The sequence below is a fragment of the Lissotriton helveticus genome, chromosome 2_1 (assembly GCF_964261635.1).
Source record: "Lissotriton helveticus chromosome 2_1, aLisHel1.1, whole genome shotgun sequence".
Classification (NCBI taxonomy): domain Eukaryota; kingdom Metazoa; phylum Chordata; class Amphibia; order Caudata; family Salamandridae; genus Lissotriton; species Lissotriton helveticus.
In genome coordinates this window covers 1,123,042,234-1,123,064,431 of record NC_136059.1, presented here as the reverse complement: position 1 = coordinate 1,123,064,431, position 22,198 = coordinate 1,123,042,234, and the positions used below count along the sequence as shown (strand labels likewise).

General features: G+C 42.1%; 1 protein-coding gene across 1 annotated transcript in view; it reads right to left on the bottom strand.

Moving 5' to 3' along the window:
* The window catches only part of MLLT3 (MLLT3 super elongation complex subunit), a 659,507-nt gene that overhangs the window by 344,328 nt on the left and 292,981 nt on the right, over positions 1-22,198 (bottom strand). Inside the window, exon 3 of the mRNA XM_078675949.1 lies at positions 11,219-11,301. Coding sequence (XP_078532075.1) covers positions 11,219-11,301 — 83 coding nt within the window. The remainder of the gene's footprint in view (positions 1-11,218; positions 11,302-22,198) is intronic.

The following is a 22,198-nucleotide window of genomic DNA, read 5'->3' as shown; positions in this document are numbered from 1 at the left end:
ATCCAAAGGCAGTCATCAGTAATTCTTGAAAATTATCAGCAAGTTTCTTAGAATTAGACAGTTCATAGTCACTCATGCTTAGTGTTCATTCTTTACACATATATTGCCTATACCCTGTCAAAACACATGGCAGTTAACCAAACCTATTGCAGTTTTAAAAAAATAAAAAGTTTAATTTAATGATATTTGGTCCAATAAAAATGCCACTTGAGGATGAGGTACAACGAGTAATACTCTATGGCTAAGGATGACAGATGTTTGGAAAATGAAAATGTGCTTACCGAAAACATGGCAAATTCTCTCTTCGGCCAACCAATTAGAGAAGTACTATTTGGTTAAATCAGGTGTATTAAAAAATTGCATGTCAAGTCGATACATTTTTAGGTCTCCTGGCGTTTAACAGCGCGTCAGCGCTGTGTCCGCCAGGAGATCTTTTGTCGCTGACTCTGCTTCCCAGGAGACAGCACCTGGCGCGCGCATTTTCTCTCCGAGGAGGCGATTAGAGCTGGCCACGCGCCCGCGAACGAGCGCTGTGGCCAGCTGCTGTCTCCTGGGAAGCTCCTACACGCATGCGCATTCACACAGACACAGACACACACACGAGCACCCATGCACGCACGCACGCACATACATACATACATACATACATACAGAGACACACACTCTCCCATGCATACACACACACACGAGTGCGCCGAGGCCCCCCCGCCGTCGCACACATACATACACACACTAGCATACACACACACACGTGCACCGATACCCCCTCCTACCTCCTACAACTAAGTTGTCCGGTCCTGTTCTCTTCCGTGCAGTCCTTGGATTCCGCCGGTTTCTCCTCTCGTTGCCCGCTGCCCGTCTCTGCCGGTCTGTGATCCCACTTCTGGCCGTTTAGCGCGCATGCGTGTGATTGCACGCATGCGCTTTCCAGATCCAGCGGCGAACACTACTCCTGCTTGAGCAGCGTTAACCCCATCGCTGCCAGCCAAGGCTGAAAACAGAGCAGAAGCAGCCAGGCAGCGGCTGCACAGCTCACTAAAGGCAGAGGGCACAGGCAGCTCTGAACGATGAAGCATCAATTGTATTTTTTAATAGCAGCCACAGCAGGTCAGCTGCACTCCTATATACCGGCGCGCGCCGCGGGTTCAGGGAGGTACACTGGCAGGGAGAGCTATATCAATATAATACTATACTGCTGACTTTCAAAGGGGCTGCTTCCATTAGGACCGGAGTATCACGGGGTCAACTGGTGGCAATGGAATATTTATATACCTTATATAGCTGCCACCGAGCACTCAGGATGGTTTGCAGTGACTGCTAGGAGTCAGTGAGCTTACAGAGAGCCCCCTTTTCGGTCACAGGCTGCTCTGAAGACAGGCAGTAGCAGTAAAACACACTACTGTGTGTGTCACTACACTGTCCGAACACCGTTATCTTACTGGGACATGTGGTATGGTAACAGTTATGTATTACACTGGTGGCCAAAGGAGCTAATGTGCCTACTCCAAGGATCTGTGTTTGCTCTCCTATACTCACATGTTCACTTGTTTGATTTCACATGAGTTTACATGGCTTTTCATCCTTCTAAGGTCGATAAAATGAGTACCATTGAACAAAGGATCTTTGACCATTCAATAGCACAACTAAACTTTTCAGTGAGCTTACAGAGAGCCCCCTTTTCAGTCACAGGCTGCTCTGAAGACAGGCAGTAGCAGTAAAACACACCACTGTGTGTGTCACTACACTGTTTGAACACCGTTATCTTACTGGGACATGTGGTATGGTAACAGTTATGTATTACACTGGTGGCCAAAGGAGCTAATGTGCCTACTCCAAGGATCTGTGTTTGCTCTCCTATACTCACATGTTCACTTGTTTGATTCCACATGAGTTTACATGGCTTTTCATCCTTCTAAGGTCGATAAAATGAGTACCATTGAACAGAGGATCTTTGACCATTCAATAGCACAACTAAACTTTCAGTGAGCTTACAGAGAGCCCCCTTTTCGGTCACAGGCTGCTCTGAAGACAGGCAGTAGCAGTAAAACACACTACTGTGTGTGTCAGTACACTGTCCGAACACCGTTATCTTACTGGGTCATGTGGTATGGTAACAGTTATGTATTACACTGGTGGCCAAAGGAGCTAATGTGCCTACTCCAAGGATCTGTGTTTGCTCTCCTATACTCACATGTTCACTTGTTTGATTCCACATGAGTTTACATGGCTTTTCATCCTTCTAAGGTCGATAAAATGAGTACCATTGAACAGAGGATCTTTGACCATTCAATAGCACAACTAAACTTTCAGTGAGCTTACAGAGAGCCCCCTTTTCGGTCACAGGCTGCTCTGAAGACAGGCAGTAGCAGTAAAACACACTACTGTGTGTGTCACTACACTGTCCGAACACCGTTATCTTACTGGGACATGTGGTATGGTAACAGTTATGTATTACACTGGTGGCCAACGGAGCTAATGTGCCTACTCCAAGGATCTGTGTTTGCTCTCCTATACTCACATGTTCACTTGTTTGATTCCACATGAGTTTACATGGCTTTTCATCCTTCTAAGGTCGATAAAATGAGTACCATTGAACAGAGGATCTTTGACCATTCAATAGCACAACTAAACTTTCAGTGAGCTTACAGAGAGCCCCCTTTTCGGTCACAGGCTGCTCTGAAGACAGGCAGTAGCAGTAAAACACACTACTGTGTGTGTCAGTACACTGTCCGAACACCGTTATCTTACTGGGTCATGTGGTATGGTAACAGTTATGTATTACACTGGTGGCCAAAGGAGCTAATGTGCCTACTCCAAGGATCTGTGTTTGCTCTCCTATACTCACATGTTCACTTGTTTGATTCCACATGAGTTTACATGGCTTTTCATCCTTCTAAGGTCGATAAAATGTTTACCATTGAACAGAGGATCTTTGACCATTCAATAGCACAACTAAACTTTTCAGTGAGCTTACAGAGAGCCCCCTTTTCGGTCACAGGCTGCTCTGAAGACAGGCAGTAGCAGTAAAACACACTACTGTGTGTGTCACTACACTGTCCGAACACCGTTATCTTACTGGGTCATGTGGTATAGTAACAGTTATGTATTACACTGGTGGCCAAAGGAGCTAATGTGCCTACTCCAAGGATCTGTGTTTGCTCTCCTATACTCACATGTTCACTTGTTTGATTCCACATGAGTTTACATGGCTTTTCATCCTTCTAAGGTCGATAAAATGAGTACCATTGAACAGAGGATCTTTGACCATTCAATAGCACAACTAAACTTTTCAGTGAGCTTACAGAGAGCGCAGAGTAGTGAATGCAGAGTAGTGAATGGAGAGTAGTGAGTAGTGAGTGCCGAGTAGTGAGTGCAGAGTAGTGAGTAGTGAGTGCAGAGTAGTGAGTAGTGAGTGCAGAGTAGTGAGTAGTGAGTAGTGAGTGCAAAGTAGTGAGTGCAGAGTAGTGAGTAGTGAGTGCAGAGTAGTGAGTAGTGAGTGCAGAGTAGTGAGCAGTGAGTGCAGAGTAGTGAGTAGTGAGTGCAGAGTAGTGAGTGCAGAGTAGTGAGTAGTGAGTGCAGAGTAGTGAGCAGTGAGTGCAGAGTAGTGAGTGCAGAGTAGTGAGTAGTGAGTGCAGAGTAGTGAGTAGTGAGTGCAGAGTAGTGAGTGCAGAGTAGTGAGTGCAGAGTAGTGAGCAGTGAGTGCAGAGTAGTGAGCAGTGAGTGCAGAGTAGTGAGTAGTGAGTGCAGAGTAGTGAGCAGTGAGTGCAGAGTAGTGAGTGCAGAGTAGTGAGTGCAGAGTAGTGAGTGCAGAGTAGTGAGTGCAGAGTAGTGAGTGCAGAGTAGTGAGCTGCCTCAAGTGAAGTACTCTGGTACCCAAGGATGACTAGCAAACAATATTATTCACAACGTTGCTTACTATTCAGCAACATTTGACAGTTTGCAAATCATCTTTATACAACAATTCTGAGTTTGATAACAAGTTAATGTAACACATTGTAATATACAATGCCAATAGCTCAAACTTTAAAGCTGGGAGACCTATTGCATTGTAAATGCTTGTTTAGACAGAGCTGATGCAGTTTTGTATAATGAAAAACATTCTATAAAACAATTGCCTGCTGACTAAGAGTTCCTTCTTGGTTTGTAAAGGTAATACAAATTTGTGACAAGGTGATTTATTCCCAGGTTTTCTGTCTCACAAAATATTACCTTTGTGTGTTAAGCACTCCTAAAATCCAATGGCTATGCATTAAAGGTTATTTGAACACAAGTCTTCATACTGCTGGACAGAGAGAACTCCATTTTAGAGAGAGAATGTGCAGTTTTCTGAACGATGCAGCTTCTATATCTTCCGAATTACAACAATGATTCAATACAAGGTTTCATATACATCACTTTTGATTATATTTAGCTCAAACTTTTTAAAATGTCCACATCTAACATGGTACTATCATTATAAACAGGATTTCGTATGAATTGACCCAGCAACAACCATAAAAAGTACTAAAATGTACACTATATGTAAACTGAGTAACTCCATACAGAGGATATGTAAAACTATAACCAGCTACGCAGATAATGCTTTTGTAAAACTGGATTTTTCAAAGTGGTCAGAGTTAAAGGCTGATTTAATACTGATAAGTCCTCCAAGGTATTGGTAAGATGGAAACAGGTCAGTAATAATGCAATGTTTGACGTGGGTGTAATATGCAGAGAGATCGTTGTTTAAGGTCCTGCAGCTGGAAACGGCAGTGAGAGAGAACCAGCTATTTTGACAAAGATGGTTAAACACAAAGGGTACACAACAAGAATCCAGGAAAGGTGGCTCTCAATACCCGAATGTTGAAAAATACTGCTGCGTCAACGGCACGGCAACAAGAACCAACACCTCCTGTATTAACTTTTCACAAAGCAGCATTTGACATTCTTGTGTAGGGATTTTAGAATTAATCTGCCACACTGTCACGAGTGGCAAAGTTCTAGCTCCATCCTACTCAGTGGTCTTTCATGGCACATTTTAAGGGCCCTCGCACCTTTCTGAAGTAACGGAGGAGCGCCTGACGTTTTCTCAGAACAAATGCAACGTTAAATCAAGTTGGTTATTTACAACTTCGTTTTGCAGGCCGGTTCTCTTATTATTTCTCCTGTTTTCTTGAATCTTGCTTTAACAAACTACCTTCTTTTCCATTTGGTTTTCTGGTTGTGGCGACATTCCTTGGCTTCTTTTCAGTATAGTTGGAATCGTTCTACTGCTGTGTACTAACCCCAACTATGTTGTAGAGTGAGAAGTCACACTCTATGGTACCACAGAAAGTGACTCGTTTGGTGCCAAAGTGAGATAAATTAAAACAGACGCTGGCTGGTGTTTTATTTTTTGGGAATTCTTAACTACTTTGTATCTAATGACAAAATCCTAACAGTTTAATTTTGATAGGACACATCTTAATATAAACTAGTAAAATTGAGCTGAAAATATACTATGGGGATAGTGAGATATGACTACTTCTGTTCTCTAAACACATTTCTATGCAAGTTGAAAATGTTGACATTGACACTAGAAAGAAATGTGTTAATGGCAAAAGGTAACAATTTATTTTTCTTTTAAAAGTTTTGTATAGCGCGATCAAGACCCCGAAGCGCATCAGAGCGCTTCACAATAATGGAAGGGAAGAACAAAGTTAAGGGGAACATTGCAGAGGGGGTAAGAGTGGATACAATAATGAACTAATAAGAATGTACAAGGATGCGAACAAACATTACTTAGTAGGGTAAGGCAGACAATCCTGGGCATTACAGCTGTTAGGCCCAAAAAAAAAGTAAAATCAAAGGACATTTAGAAAACTGACAAATCATGGCCATTTAAGGCAGGAACTTGTTCATTAGGATTATTTTTACTTCATGTTTAAAATCAGCTGTGTAGGGGATTCTGCAGATTTTCGGTGGGAGAGAGTTCCAGATCTTCAGTGCCAAGCCAGAGAAGGCTCTGAGCCTCGTTCTCTTTTTGCAAAAGGTCTGAGGTTTCAGTAGTAGAGCATTTGCACTTCTTGATGGTTTGCCCCCTCCTGATAGTTCTAGTTTTTGAGCCAGTTAACCAGGGGTTTTGAAGTGGAGGGCTTTGTACGTCAAACAAGCAATCTTTAGTTGTATTATTGCTTCGTAGGGTAACCACTTTAGAGATCTTAGGGCTGGGGTATGTGTTCATTTCCTCTTTGTATCAGTGATCAGTCTGGCAGCGGCATTCAAAGAATCCCTGAGCGGGGCCAAGGTATATTTGGGGAGGCCATAGAGCATCACGCTACCATAGTCGAACCTCGGCAGGACAAGCGCTTGAACAGCCTGCTTGAAGTCCTCTTGAGGGAGGAATGGTTTTAGGTTTCTTAGAATCCTCATTTGGTGGTTAGCATATTTTTCTTCAAGTTCAAGTGCAAGTCTAGAGTGATTCCAAGAGATTTAGCTGAGTCGATAAGAGGGGAGCAGTTGAAGGGAGTGAGGTGCTTCATCCAGAGGTCAATCTTGGGGGTGTGCTTAGGAGGGGATATGAGAAGGAATTCTGTTTTGGCAGTGTTGAACCGGAGGTGATTCTCAGTTAGCCTGTTTTGGGTAATCGTCAAGGAGGAATTGAGTGAAATGAGGTCTTCAGAGGAATTGATTTTCAGTGTGTCATCCGCATACATATGAAAAAGAATGTTCATGGATTTTAGAGCGTTCGCTAGCGGTTCCAGGAAAATATTAAGTATGGGAGAAAGGGCAGATCCTTCCGAGTTAAGTAGGGTTTTTAATTCAATAAGTAAGTGAATAAAAAAAATAAAAATCAAACTGCATCACAATGGTACTTCGAAGTGGTTTTACGGAGACCTGCCACGAAAATCGAAAAAAGATCCTAAAAGCGTAATAAATAAACTATAAAAAGTGTAATCACCAGCACCTCCATTTAAATTTTTGGGTCACTGTTGTTAAAAGCAAAACGACAATCATGAACATTATCTGCGCCATCTTGTCTGGCGGAAGTTCCTACGTGCACATAAGCTGCAGTCATTCTGACCGACCGCAGCCATTTTGTATTCTGTTGGTCACCTTTGTTTCACCCTGCCCTTACTAGCATCTATCTGACCCTCTGACTAAGTGTGGTCCTGGGGTCGGTGTGGATCTGGAAGTGAAGATGTTCGGCGGTCGCAAGGTTATCGTCAGAGCTGGTCGTGATTCGGATGGTGTTCTTATGGACGATGGCGATGCCTCCTCCTGTTTGGTTGGTGCGGTCTTTTCGGATGATTTTGTAAGCGTCCGGGATGGCTATGGCGATGTCGGGCGCGGATGAGGCGTTCATCCAGGTTTCTGTAAGGAAGGCGACGTCCGGTGAAGTAGTGTTGAGTAAGTCCCAAAGTTCAGTGGCGTGTCTGTGCATCGAGCGGGTGTTCAGCAGGATGCACTTCAGGTCGTTAGAGTCGGCGTTGTGTTTGGAGGAAGTGGATTTGGTGTGGGTCCTGATGCAGGTGAACTTGCAGGAGTGGCAGGCGAATGGTCCATGGGTGTGTCCTGGGGCAGCTTCGCAGCATTGACGTGTGCGACTGGGGTTAAGGGCAAGGAGGGTAGCGGCGCCATACGTAATGCTCGCCTTTTCGTGTTTTACTCACAATCCCCTGAGGTAGATAGGGTTTGGTACGTTACCCAAAAATGGTTGGCAGTGAGATAGATTGAGGTAGATATTTGTCCTGAGGTAGTCACTTGTGCACTGAGGTAGATACAGTTGTCTGTGATTGTGCATTGTGTATTTTAGTTCTTTGTTTTCCTCTCACTCTCCTCTTGGTTCGGTGATGCTCTTCTCTTGGACGAGCCTGCTTTACGAGGTTTCCATTTCCTGATGTAACGGCCCTTGTAGGTATCTGGACAGCTCTGACGGGTCTTCGAAGACGTGCGTTCTTCCTCTATCGTTAATTCTGAATCTTGTGGGGCCCACGTATGAGAACATGATGTTCTCCTTCCTTGGGTTTTCTCTCAGAGCCAGGAATCATTTTCTTATGTCTACTGTGGGCTTTGACTAACCCTGTGTGAGGAGTATCCTGTGACAGTTCCATTGCATGTTTTGGCTTTTTCTTGCTACTCCAAATATGGCTTCGGCATGGTGTGATCGGAGTGGCTTGCAAATGATTGGTCGTGGGCCCGCCCTGTTTGTAGTTTTGAAGACCGGCACTCTGTACACTTTGTCTAGCTCGAAAGGGTTGTCAAATTTGATGTTCGTGACTTGGGGGATCAGTTCTTCTATAAGGGCCATACAAGAACCCGTTTTGTCCTCCTCCCCTTCCGGAACACCTAGAATTCTTATGTTCCCCTTTCTGTTACGGTAATCAAGTTCAGCCATCTGCCTTTGGAGTAACGCCGTTGTCTTGGTTAGTGCCATGAGAGTTTTATTTTTCTGTTGATCTCTGTCTTCTCTGTCGCTAACCCCCTGCTCCACCACCGGCAGTCTGTTGTTTGCCTCGTGGATGTCCGCTCTAACGGCAGCTAGTTCTAGTTGTATTGAATCTGTAGTTTGTTTTGCTGATTTTTCTAGACCATGCATCTCGGCCAGTTTTTTCAGGATCATGTTCACTGTGCTATTGATATCTGCCTTGTGTTTGATGGGTGAGTCTGTAAGAGTGTCACCTCTGTTCTTCTTTGACTGTTGCGTAATTTTGCCATCGTTCCCCGCCATGGTTAGTAGGCCTCGCTTCGCTTGATGGAGTTCAAATCTGTCTCCTGTCCGCTCTATGGGTTGGTGGGTCCTCACTCGGGAAAGGTAGTTTTGAGCTTTTTTGGGTTTCAGTGGCGCTTGTTGTGTGGCTTTGTCTTGCTGCTTTGCTGGCCCCCCCCCTCTCGGCCCGAGCTCTTGGGTCGGTGCTGGTGTGCTGATGGCCTTCTCTTGTTCCTGTTGTCTTCGAGATGCTCTTGTTGACGCCACCCCTTCTGTAAATGGCCCTGACCGCCGTCCTGTTGGTGTATTTTGGCCTGTGTTGAGGCGCCTGTGGCCTCTGGTTTGGCCGACTGCCGCCTTGGTTCGCACTTGTTACTCTTGTCCTACTATGTGATACGCAGTAGGCATTTGGAATGGCCTCTGATCATTTGTGTTTTATAGTGGCGGCGCCTGCTGTTTTTCCGCCCTACTCCTACGGGGTTTGAAAGCTGTACTTTTGCTTGCCCAGTGTCCTGATTACAGCTGAGCTGCGTCTTCTGTGCTCTTTCCGAAACTAGCGCTTTACTGCAGACTTGGTTCCTGAGGGGTGAGTGAATAAGAGTGTTGGTAATCTTCTGGGCTCTTGCTGGCTTTCCGTGTGCTCCATTGCCTGTGCTTCTTCCACGTATCAGTTTTACGGGTCTGTGTTTGATTTGTGCTGTTTTGTGCTCAGATTATGGTGATTTGCTGTCCCGGGCCTTGTGCTGACCCCCCTGCAGCCGCTTGCCTTTCTGCAGTTGGCTCCCCTGCCACTCGTTGAAGTGTCCCTCAAGTGCTACTTGCTGCTTGCCCTCTCTGTTAGCTGCCTTTTGGTTCTTTTCTATTGTGAAGCCTCTGTGTTTCGTTATATTCGCAACTAGCCCCTCCCAGCGCTGATCTTGCAGGGAACGCGCTCTTCGCGTTGTACCTTTTACTCGTGTTTTTTTTCTTTTCAAAATGGCGGATGCCCTTTGTTGGCTTATCCTCTTCGGCTCTGGTTTGATGTTAGGGGTTGCTTGGCTACTTTCCTCATTGAGCCTACCATGCCCCCTTTTCTTTTCACCTCCTCAGCTGGATCTCTCTGAGCTTCTTATTGCCATTGGGTCTCGGGTCGCGCCTGCACCGCGCTGTGCCACCCTCTCTGGCTTTGTTCTCCGCGTTTGCGGTGTCTTACGTTGTTCTCTTAAGATGGTGGCCCCCTGATAGGCGCTTTCAGTTTCGTATGCACTGTCGTGGAGTTGGGGGCTGCTTCTCTCTTCTTACTGCTCACTGGGGGAGGGGGAGGGGGGCTGCCGGTGGGGGTAGTGATGGTTTCTGCTACTCTGGCCTCTTAGCAGCCTCTGTCAGGTGGCCCGGTGCGCCGACGTTCATGCATGTCCCCAGCAGATCTCCTCAGTTTCCGGTTGCCGTCTGCACTTCCTGGTGGGTCTCTCGGGTGATTCCACAGGTTTGGTTGGGCTTCCCTCGTTGTACGCTCTCCACACTCGCCCCCTCGGCTACGCTGTCCTCGCTGGATCGTTTTACCAGGAGACCACGTGCTCTGATGTCCTTGTTTTGTCTCCTTTGTTCTCCTAAGATGGCGACCCCCTGCTGCTGGCTTTCGTTTTAGTTAGCACCCACGTGGGGGTTGGGGCTGCTTCTTCACCTCTACACCTGTTCACGGGGGAGAGGGCGGCGGGGGGTGGGGATGCCAGTGGGGGTCGCGGTGGCCGCTTGCTCCACTGATCTTGTGGTGGCTTTTTATGAGGGTGTCTGGTGGGTGTTCCAGCGTTCTTGTTTGCCACTGCAGGATCCCTTCAATTCCCAGTTGCCATCTTGGGGTCTCTGCTCTCTCGCGGATCTCGGAGTTTTCTTTTCAGGTTAAGTTTGGTTTTCCATGCTGTACGACCCCCGCACACAGCCCCACAGCTCCCCTAGCCTTTCCGACGTAGTTGGAGGTGCTTTCTTTTTCTCTTAACACACCATGGGTTCGATAATTTCTCGCTTGCTCCCAGGGTTTAACAGAGCGTCGGATTCAGGCAACTATCCCCATTGCCGTCCAAGCCACGCCCCCAAAAGCTTTACATCCCTTTCCTCATATTATTTACACTCTTGCTAAAAGTAGTCCAGCATGTTGTACTTCTCGTTTTATGTTTGTTAGTCTAATCTAATTTTGTCATATCATATTATTCTAATCAGTTTCAAATCTACTTGAGTTTTCAGAATATTTCAACTTGTCTGTATTATTGAAGGACTATCTGTATATTGTTTGTTTTACTTTTTCTGGCTGCCATGTGCCATACTGCTACAATAGCCACAAATCTGTGATACATCTATTACCTATTGAGAATTGGATTATAATATCAGGAAAGCATGCATACTGTTTGATGCTGTACAGCACAGTTTGAATTACATTCATTTAATTACAATACACTTTTGCACAAAAAAAAGAACTTAAAGAAGAGTAATAAGCTAAACAACAAAAAGCTTACTTTAGAAAATTAAGAGGAATTCATACTAAGAGTTGTAAAGAGAACAAAATACACTGCCTACCTTATTCCTGAAGTATACTTCAATTGGCAGAATGAAGCCAGCATAACCAGATTCTTCCACTTTGTATGGAGGATCCTTGCACACTGTGAAGAAACAAACAAGGCAATGTAAGATAATAACCAGCAATGAAAAACTACGGCATTGTTATACATTTGGTACATATATCTATGGTCCTTTTACAGTTTGCGCGCCTTCGGATTTATGAAAAAGACACTTATTATTATTCAACGCAAGACGATATCGGAGACAAACAAGTGTGTCTGGGTGAACATGTCAAGATCCTATTATTTTTTTTTAAGCTGAGGGATCAGATGAGACAGGCATCTGGCATGTTTCTTTGCTAAGGCACACTGAAATGTGTACTTAATTTTTTAACTCTCTCCATTGTACCTTTGATATGGTCTACTATTATTTAACTTTACACATACACTATCATCAAAGTATATTAATACGTCTGGATTGAAGAGCAATAATCAGGGTGAAATACCGGTGTCAAATTTTAGCTAATGCAAATCCCATCTAAACTAACGGCTGCCAGGCTGTATACTAAGTTAGTTGAACCTTTGCTTAGAATTTACAAAATGATTACAATTTGTGGGTAAAAATCCTTCACAACGAATTTTTAATAACTAATACTATTACCCCGCATTCAATTACAACGCATGTTGTATTACAAACGCTGTCTATTACCCCGCATACCATTACCACGAATAGACCATTACATCGCATGCGCTTTTACAATGCATACGATGTAATAAACGATCCACCTCGTTGAGAGGAAACAGAGGCTCTTCCATTGCCTCACAACAACGTGCACTGTGCACCGCCCCTCAGACAAAGAAGGAACCAGGAGAGAGGAACCACAAGGAGCTCGAGGTAAGGGGGATTGGGCCTTGGGTGGGGGTAGAGTCGTACAGGGTGTAGTGTATTAGGGTTTAGGGTAGTGTTGTGGTGTTTGTGTAGTGTAGGGTAGTGTTTTAGGGTTCAGGGTAGTGTCGGGTGGTCGTGCAGGGTAGGGTTTGAGGGTAGTGGAGAAGTAACACATTGTTAAAATTATTAAGAAATGTACAGTTTTCAATTAATACTCGAGTTTTAATTAAAATTACATTATTTGAAAAGTATTTACCCACACAAAACTGCTGTTTTCATGACATCCCTTCCCATTTATTTTTCGTTGTAATAGCATGCGTTATTTTAATTTGCAGGGTAAATGTGCTTTTAATACTTTTACATAGAAATTTCGTTGTATTTCATTCGTCGTAATAACTTGCGGGGTCATTGAATTTGCGTGGTGAAAAATGTGTTGTAATGGCATGCGGAGTGTTTGTTTGCGGGGTAACATCATATATTCCAATTTGTGATCTTAGTATGCATTTGCATAGCTGTTTCAGTCTGTGCATGTATTCTGTCTGGAAAAAGCTTGGCGCTGGCTGCAGGGGTTCTGTGTAGATCAGTGTATTTAACCTTTTGACTTCTGTGGCCCCCGAACATAATCATTACTGGAACCCAGGGAACCCCAATAATTCATCAGAGTCTGGGAAACCCCCACTGAGTAATTACATTTTCGACAATTTGAACCACAAAACAATACAGAAAAAGATACATAAACAAGCATTGATTTAACAAACATATAAACTTTCGAATATTTTACTTAATTCACAAATATTTAAAAAAATCTACATTTTAATGGGAATTTTGGAGCTTTTCTATAATCCATTGAGGCCACCCTCTGTCCATACTAAATTCTGTTCGATGTGCTTGCACTGTTCCCATGAACCAATCTGAGATTTACTACACCAAATAACAGGACCACTGGTGTAGAGGATGGTCAAAAACAGAATGCTCTGAATTCATTTTAGTCCACAATGAGCCAGATAATATTTTCTTATTTCCCCTTTTGATTAATCCTTTTGGTCAAATTTAAATTTGTGGACCACCGTTTATTTCTCTTACCAACACTGATGAGGGATTCCAATCTATATTTTAAACTACAATTTTGTTACTCTTGGAACCAATTATTTAGAACAGAAAGTTCTTGGCGGTGCATAGTGCTTTTCGACGGTTTTACCCTAAGATTGTGACTGAACGCATGCTTTCGTGCGTTGCTAATACTGGGGAAAAGTAATTGTTTGCTGGACATTACAATACAGCATTGCTTTCCAAGTTCCTTACTCTCCACAACATTAATGCTGTTTGATATATACTCAAGAAAATCTGTTGTGGTACATGGGAATTGTCAACTTACAACATCTATAACCGAGTAATTCTAAACTGGCAGTGGTGCGTTTAACCTGCAATTTGACAAAGTGAAAATCCCTGCTACTACTAATACTACGTAGGTATTTTACATAAACACCGTAATAATTAAATTCAAACCAAATCCGTCACTAAATAGCCCTTTTCTTAAAAATGAGAATTTAAAACAATAATCAACTCCAGGTCTACCTCTTTTGTGGTAGCTTGGCAGGTAATAGTCACAAAGTATCAACAAGCTACAAGTCGGAATTATTTGCTAAGGTATAAATATGTAAAGAACTCTGGTCTAAATTAAAAAGAATTTCTGACATAATGTTCTTGCCAGACTGGAGAAAATGTTCACTCCAGGACTCTGCGGTGACCATCAGCTTCATCTAGCTTAAGAACATATCTTGCAACATTGCAAATACACCTGCGTTTCTCACATACTTTTGCAGATTAGGTACCCAGATGTTGACTTAATAACCGTGGTCATCCGAACCCACCATTCCAAATCTTTTTAGACTCATACAAATAATGATTCTTTAGGGCCGGGCTAGCAACCAAAAGCAGCAAGAAAACAATATATTCAAACCAGGAACATTTTCCCATCCCTTTCGCTTCTGCTTGCTTTCTTTGTGCTCGAGCTCTTTCTGTTTATACTCTCTTCCAATGTGTCTTAACTAGCCTCCAACTTCTTCAGGCCTTTGCGAATTGCTCAATAAGATTAATAGACATTCCAGCCATAGTTTCAATTTGAAAGAATATAACTAGATATGTATTCAGTGTAGGTAATTTTCTTAATCCTCTCAAGGGTTTAAATTAACATTAGCAGAGTCTCAAGTAAGCAGTCAAAATGTAGAAACTCCTACAGACTTCTTTTCGTTCTTCAGGTTTATGGGGTCCATCTCTGTCCTGTAGAGAACAATGTCTTCTGACCACACTTGACATTCAATGAGATTAAAAGACAAACAGCTGGGTCTTCTCCATCTATAACTGATCTCCAGAAAACGTGTCAACTGTGCACAGAACGGGCATCAAATTTCCTTCACCGCCTTAAAGGGAGAACAATGGGTCTTCTCAAGTTCTTCGCCAGTGGGTCGCTTTTTATGAAATATACAAGCTTTCCAGGTGTGCCGAAATGATAGAGCATGTGGATACCTTCCAGCTTTATAAGTGTGGACAGGCACCACACACTATAACTATCACTATGGCAGCCAAATAGTGTGTACAGAATTTACTTATAGTAAGTGAAAGCAAGCAAAATCAATTTCAAATGTCAGAACTGTGCCAGTAAGAGAAGATTAAGAAAACAAAATGTGGTAATTGAGTGCGTGTGTATGTGAGCAGTGGAAATAAATGCGGCCTAATAGAATACATTGTTTAGAGTAACTGTACTAATAAAACATGCATATGCACATTTATTACTATAGTGCAAAGGTCACATTCGGGTTTATTACCACAGTACAGCAACATTTACATGAGGAAAACTATTAATTTAGCCTCAGATGTTGCATGCAACAATTATGTAACAACTTCTTGCCTAATAGTCACAAGATCTCTTCAATGAGATGTCACCATCCTGCACAAAGTTAACCTCTTGCATCCTGGTGTTGGTTAAATACCCTTTGTTAAAACAAAGATATATGAAAACAAATGACATGTCTTAAAGCATATATGCAGATGGGTATAGTATAATATGCTTTTTATTAACAATTTTGAGAAAGGGGAGGAACATCATCGATTATCATGGCCACTTCCCCCAAATAATGGTAATAAATATCAGGTTACACATAGCCATGGAAAGGTCTGTTATAACTGCAAGCCGTAGTTTCTCATTCTTCAGCATTTAATAAAAACTTAGAGTTCTGAGTAAGGATAAAAATAAAGTTCCAATTTTATTTAAGATCATACTGTGTTACAGAAGTTCTCCATTATGCAGTATGTTGCTTGACTTCTATTCTCTTGAGTTGCATAATGGAAGGGAGAGTGCCAATGGCCTATTGGATTGTCCTTCAATTGGGTCCCAGCGACTTCTTTCCTATCCAGGCCTCTGATTCGTGCAATGTTTGAGCATGCCTTTGCTCTCTGGTCAGTAGACAATTTTCAATTAAAACAGCATAGTTCTCCACTGGTATGAAGTTAAAATGTGGCTCACTTGGCTTTGAGGCTTAGCAAGGGTAGCTCGATTTCAGAAGTTATATTTGCTTTTAAACACAGGTCTAAACCAGTTTTAATGTTCCTCCCTGCCAGTATATTTTCGATGTATTTCTACATTTAGAAGGAAACATTTATTTTACTGAACTTAGGAAGTAACTTATTAAGCTTGCTTTTTAAATGAAATCGAATTCGAGAACTGCGTTACAGCCTTCAAAGTTCGCCCAGGACTATGATTTAAAATAAATAAATCTTAACCTTAACATGTGGAGGTTCACAGTGGTACCAAACTCTTGCTAAGGCTTGTTACACTGAGCATTAGTATTTCCGGCTGCTCCGCCAACTGATATTTGCCGCAACAGAAAGGTCAGTCAGGTTGAAAGGTCTTGTTTATACTACTCCAATGACCTTTGACAGTGCAGGTGTGGAAATTATCAGCCGACGGCAAAAGCTATTGGAAATGTGGAAGGCCAATTAACAAACTGTTTACCCAGGTGGGGATGCAATCCGGTATATTTATGCCCAGAAATAACCTGGTCGAAACAATTAAAATCTCTGTGCAATAAATGGCGCTGCACACGTCTCCCTTCGGATCAATGTAAACATTAACTAATTTAGCTCCGACCAAGTTTCAAATGCTAGACTGATTTGCAAAGTCATGTCAGCAGGAGTGTGTTTTTCATCCTCTCCCACCAAGTAAATCAACTTCAAGGTCATGCGCCATAAATCAATTTAAGAATCCCAAAAATATGAAATTTTAATAATGTTCTACATCCGCCAAACTCACAATTCTATAAAAGTTCTTAAGATAGCTCTTAAGCAGATGGCACTTGCTCTAAGATACAGTTAAATTTTATTTTTAAAATACGATATTATATAAAAATAGCAAATAAAAAAATAAAAAATCTGTACAACGGGGAGTTCCTATTTTGTTTTCAGATTCATGAGCTGTGCCAGATTTTCAAGCTAGCCACTCTGGATAAAAGTGTGTTAGATGAGTATAAAAGCGAATCATTTACACGGTCATGGACTAACATGAAAAATCTGTCATGATTCGAGCAAGGGACACACACTGTTGGATATCCCTGCTTTAGAGATAACTGGCATGTCACAATAAAGGAACTGCATTCCCAATACTGAACCAGAGACCAGTACATTCAGTGAGATATAAAGCAAGTGACCCAAAAGCACACTGAGGCAATGACGGTTATGCAGCACTATATAAATAACACAATATGATAAGATACAACACAATAACATAACAATGTGATTCAATTGTGGAGTACTCCACCAATTTTAAAGCTAGTACTAAATGTTCTCATGTGCTCAAATGGTACTCCAGTTCACCGATCACTTACTAACTGAAGATTAGCGTTTTCCTACGTATGCAAATATTAATGCGTCATGTGATCAAGACCCGAAAGGGGTTGAAATGCGTCATGGCGGACTGGCTGGTCAAACAACAATAAAGAATCTTTGATTGGCACAAGAACCTGGGTGTTTATCTTCCATGGGCAATCTCAAGTGACGGGGGAATATATATATATGTATATATATATATATATATATATATATATATATATATACACACACACACACAAAAATACACAGACACACATAATATATATATATATATATATATATATATATATATATATATATATATATATATATATATTAAAGCTCCAGTTTACGCCGGTCTCGGGGGTCACTCTTAGTGTCGGGTGCCAAAAAAACGCGCCGGTGTGTCGCGTTCAAATATTACAGCTACAGTCTTTTTCACACATGCCCAGCCGGGCCAGGAATAAAGATACGGCACTCACGGGCTCAAGTTCATACAGCGGAGGTATTTATTCAAGCAAACGCGTTTCGGGACAGCGTCCCTTCGTCAGTGGTTCAACAACGAGTAATGCAGTTTCGTGTTTTTAAACCGGCGCCACAAATAAGCATTGACATGAAAAGCGGACTAATCCGTCCATACTGACATAGCGCCATCTTTGAGTGGAGTCAATGTATATTTCAACAAAATATATTACAATTTATAAATGTTTTGACACTTTATGCCGTGTATCGGCAAATGTGACTCATTTTACTGTCACAACAACACTTATTCAAATGTTTGCGTTTGTACTTGACGGAGTCTGTTCTTTCGGTGGGACATTGTACTGTGTGTTTAAATTATAGTCTTAATGACAAAAAATGGTCTAACAACCATTAGATACATTACACTGAAGTTTACTTCATATTACATATTGCCGTGGATCGGCAATGGCAGCCTTCGATGGCTGCATAAAGTCACATGTACTTTGTCCCTCTTTAAGAACATCTCCCACACCAGTTATAATAAACCAAACTACTGCATAATAGAAAGACTTTCAGTCTTATAAACCACCATCCACTATATCAATTCAATATTCTCTATTTTTTCATAATTGTTACATTCCAAAGAGTTAAAATTCATCATGTTTCAAACAATTAGTTCATTCCAAAATTCATCATAACTTTCCTGAGCTTGGACATTTTCATATCTGTATTGTCTATCATCCAAGGTGAGTTGCCATCTCCTCCCCAAAATTGAGACCCCCCGGTGCCTTTGTTTCTAAATCAATTATGTAACGAGACTCGAGTCTCCTGAGAGTCTGAAGTCTATTCCCTCCCCTTGAATTTTCCGCTCTTCTTTTAGTAACAGCAAAAGGAGGAGGCAGGCGAGGGTCCGGGATCGGACCGCCTGAACCGCAACAAATTTAAAAATGTTCAACATGAGTGAACGCAGAGACGCTGCCGGGGATATGTTCAAAAACAAAAACCCGGACATTAATAAACCACCGCCCAAGGCAATCACAGAAGAAACAAGTACTCTGGCTATACAATTCCAAAAGTTAGAAAAACTTTATGAGAGGGAACTTCGAAAGTGGTGGGAGGGCACATCGCTACAAGGGTACATTGAAGTACAGCGGGTACCTAGAGGGTTACGAATATTCACCGTGCCTGCCTATGAGAATCCTGACCCTCTCCTGCTTGAAGCATGGGCTGCCCACATTGCCTTATCATGCAAAGGCATGCTTGAGATCTTGTTACAATTTGCCTGGAGTGACCGGGACAAGACGGTCAAGGAAATTGAGGCAATGGAGGATGAACTATTAAAGAACTCCGATAAAGAGGAACAGGAACAACTTCGTACAGCCATGAAAAAGAGATTACAGAAGTACGAACTGAAAATCAAAATGAGAAAGCAGGAAAAATTTGAACGGGATGAGCGCGATTATGCGATGGGCAGAGTACTACTTACCTTTGCTAAAAAGTACGACCAGCCCCGAAAAGATCTGGCAAAGAAAGATCAGAAACCCGGGGCGCCCCCTGAGTCAAGAATTGAGACATCTGAATCAGACTTGAATGCAAGTGGAACTTCTGGAGACGAAATGTCGAGTACTTCAATTCCGCAAAGGAAGACTCCTTTTCACCAGGAATTCAATGTCATCAGACACAGTTGGCTGAGGGGGGGGAAAAACAAGCCACCGTGGGAAAAACAAGCCACCGGAGGAGGCAGACAAACAAGACGAGGTGGCTGGAAAAGGAAGGGGCAAAGGAAAGACAAATATAGCCTCACGAGCAACAAGAAGCAAAAGAGTACAAAGATGGTGAGAAAAAATGATCCCCTAACAATTGTCAATCTGTCAAAAAGAGTCTTGTCCCAGAGAGAAGAGTCCGTTTTAAAATTGGGACTCACTTTTTGCCCAAATACGCAGATGGAATATACTCAAACGAGGATTGATTTGTACAAGTTTGTGAGAAAGATCAAGCTGCACAAATATTTCAAAGTAAAACCCACGGCTAAGGAGATGAAAATTCTGCGAGGCAATAAGAAGGGAACTGATCTCTTAAGTGTAAATGATTTAACCACATGTGAACTTTTGGAAAATCTTAGACAAAACATTGAAGGCGATGTAAGTGCTTCCAGCAACACTCTCACGCAGAGACTAATAAATATTGACGTCGACCAGGAGGCTCCAACTAGTGGTTTTAAACTGCCATCCAAATTTGTTCCTCAAACCACAACGGATGCTATCGATACATTCTCTGACGCGGTGATCAGGGATCTGATGGCCATGAGAACAGTGAATACAAGATCTAATAATTTTAATATCACGAAGGATCAGAGAATGGCAATAAAAACCCTGACGGACAACAAATCAATCATCTGCAAACCCTCCGATAAAGGGGGCAACATTGTAATCATGTCACGTGAAAGTTATGTTGAAGAAGCGACACGCCAGCTGCAAGATCTTAACTGTTACACACAGATCGACAAAAAGGAATACCTTACAAGCATTACAACCCTCCATGAAAAAGTGGCATGGTAAACACATGTTAGAACTGGAAGAATATTTATTCCTGAAAACCACCAACCCTACCATACCCACTTTTTACCACCTGCCCAAGGTTCACAAGAACATGGACAAACCCCCAGGAAGACCCATAATCTCCTCTATAGGAGGTCTGACTGAAAATCTTTCTAAATTCCTCAACCACTATCTCTTCGAATTTGTGTTAGAACTCAAGTCTTACATTCGAGACACAACAGACTTTATTGAGAACATCGAAAGTCTGGTATGGCAACCTTCTTATGTGATGATAACATTAGACATAACGAGCTTATATACTTGTATAGACCATGGACAAGGAATGAATGCAATTGACTATTTCCTAAAGAAAAGACCATTGAAATTTGCAATGCACAACAAGATGATACTTGAATTAGTACAATTTTGTTTATATAATAACATCTTCCTTTTTCAGGAGACCCTGTACAGACAAAAGTCGGGCACAGCGATGGGTTCCTGCTTCGCCCCCAGCTACGCGAACTTATTCGTGGGCTGGTGGGAGGAGCAGGAAGCATGGTGCCCGAGGAACGCCACATGGAACAACAAAGTGGTGATCTGGTACAGGTATATAGACGACCTGTTCCTAGTCTGGGATGGGTCCATAAATGAAGAACAAGAATACATTGAATGTTTGAATCACAATGACTGCAATTTAAGGTTTACGGGGGAAAGCAGTAAATCTCAGGTTAATTACTTAGATTTACAGGTATCAATAAAGGGGGGACTAATTTCAACATCCCTTTATCGTAAGCCAACAGCTGGGAACAGTGTCCTGTTTGCCACCAGCGGTCACCCGCGTAAACTCATTAATAGTATTCCCTATGGGGAGTTTCTTAGGTTGAAACGAAACTGTACCCATGAGGAAGATTTCAATGTAGCGGTCAAAGAAAGTATGGACAGATTTGAAGAAAGGGGATATAAACCAAAACTCTTACTTGACACCTTAAATCGTGTAAAGAGATTGCCACGCAATACATTGTTCGAGAAAAATGTAAGACCCACTGTAGAAGGGAAATTTCGCATGGTAACGACTTACTCAGCGAATTCCTTCAAACTCAGGACAATCATGGCCAAACATTGGCACATCCTAAAAACGGACCATATTGTGGAGTCAGATATACCACAAACCCCACAATTTACCTTTAGAAAGGCAAGATATTTAAGGGATCATATGGTTCACAGTCATCTAGATCCAATACGCAACACGAAAGGTACATTGAAGGAGGCAAAAGGCTTCTTTCCATGCGGGAAATGTAAGGCCTGCGCCTTCAGCAAACGAACACTTACCTACCAAGTGAGAGGTTGTCAAGGTGAAAGGAAGATTGGGAAATTCATGACCTGTCAGACAGATTACGCAGTTTACTGCTTACAGTGCCCCAGCCAATTGAAATATATTGGTAGTACTATCAATTCTGTAAAACTAAGAGTTTTAGAACACATGAGAGCAATTATGAATAAGGACTTTACCTACCCTGTTGCTCGACACTTTGCGATCAAGCATAATAGCAACAGAGAGCTATTAAGGTTTTTCTGTTTGGATTGTGTCACGGAAAATACAAGGTGAGGGAATTGACTTCAGACTCTCAGGAGACTTGAGTCTCGTTACATAATTGATTTAGAAACAAAGGCACCGGGGGGTCTCAATTTGGGGGAGGAGATGGCAACTCACCTTGGATGATAGACAATACAGATATGAAAATGTCCAAGCTCAGGAAAGTTATGATGAATTTTGGAATGAACTAATTGTTTGAAACATGATGAATTTGAACTCTTTGGAATGTAACAATTATGAAAAAATAGAGAATATTGAATTGATATAGTGGATGGTGGTTTATAAGACTGAAAGTCTTTCTATTATGCAGTAGTTTGGTTTATTATAACTGGTGTGGGAGATGTTCTTAAAGAGGGACAAAGTACATGTGACTTTATGCAGCCATCAAAGGTTGCCATTGCCGATCCACGGCAATATGTAATCTGAAGTAAACTTCAGTGTAATGTATCTAATGGTTGTTAGACCATTTTTTGTCATTAAGACTATAATTTAAACACACAGTACAATGTCCCACCGAAAGAACAGACTCCGTCAAGTACAAACACAAACATTTGAATAAGTGTTGTGACAGTAAAATGAGTCACATTTGCCGATACACAGCATAAAGTGTCAAAACATTTATAAATTGTAATATATTTTGTTGAAATATACATT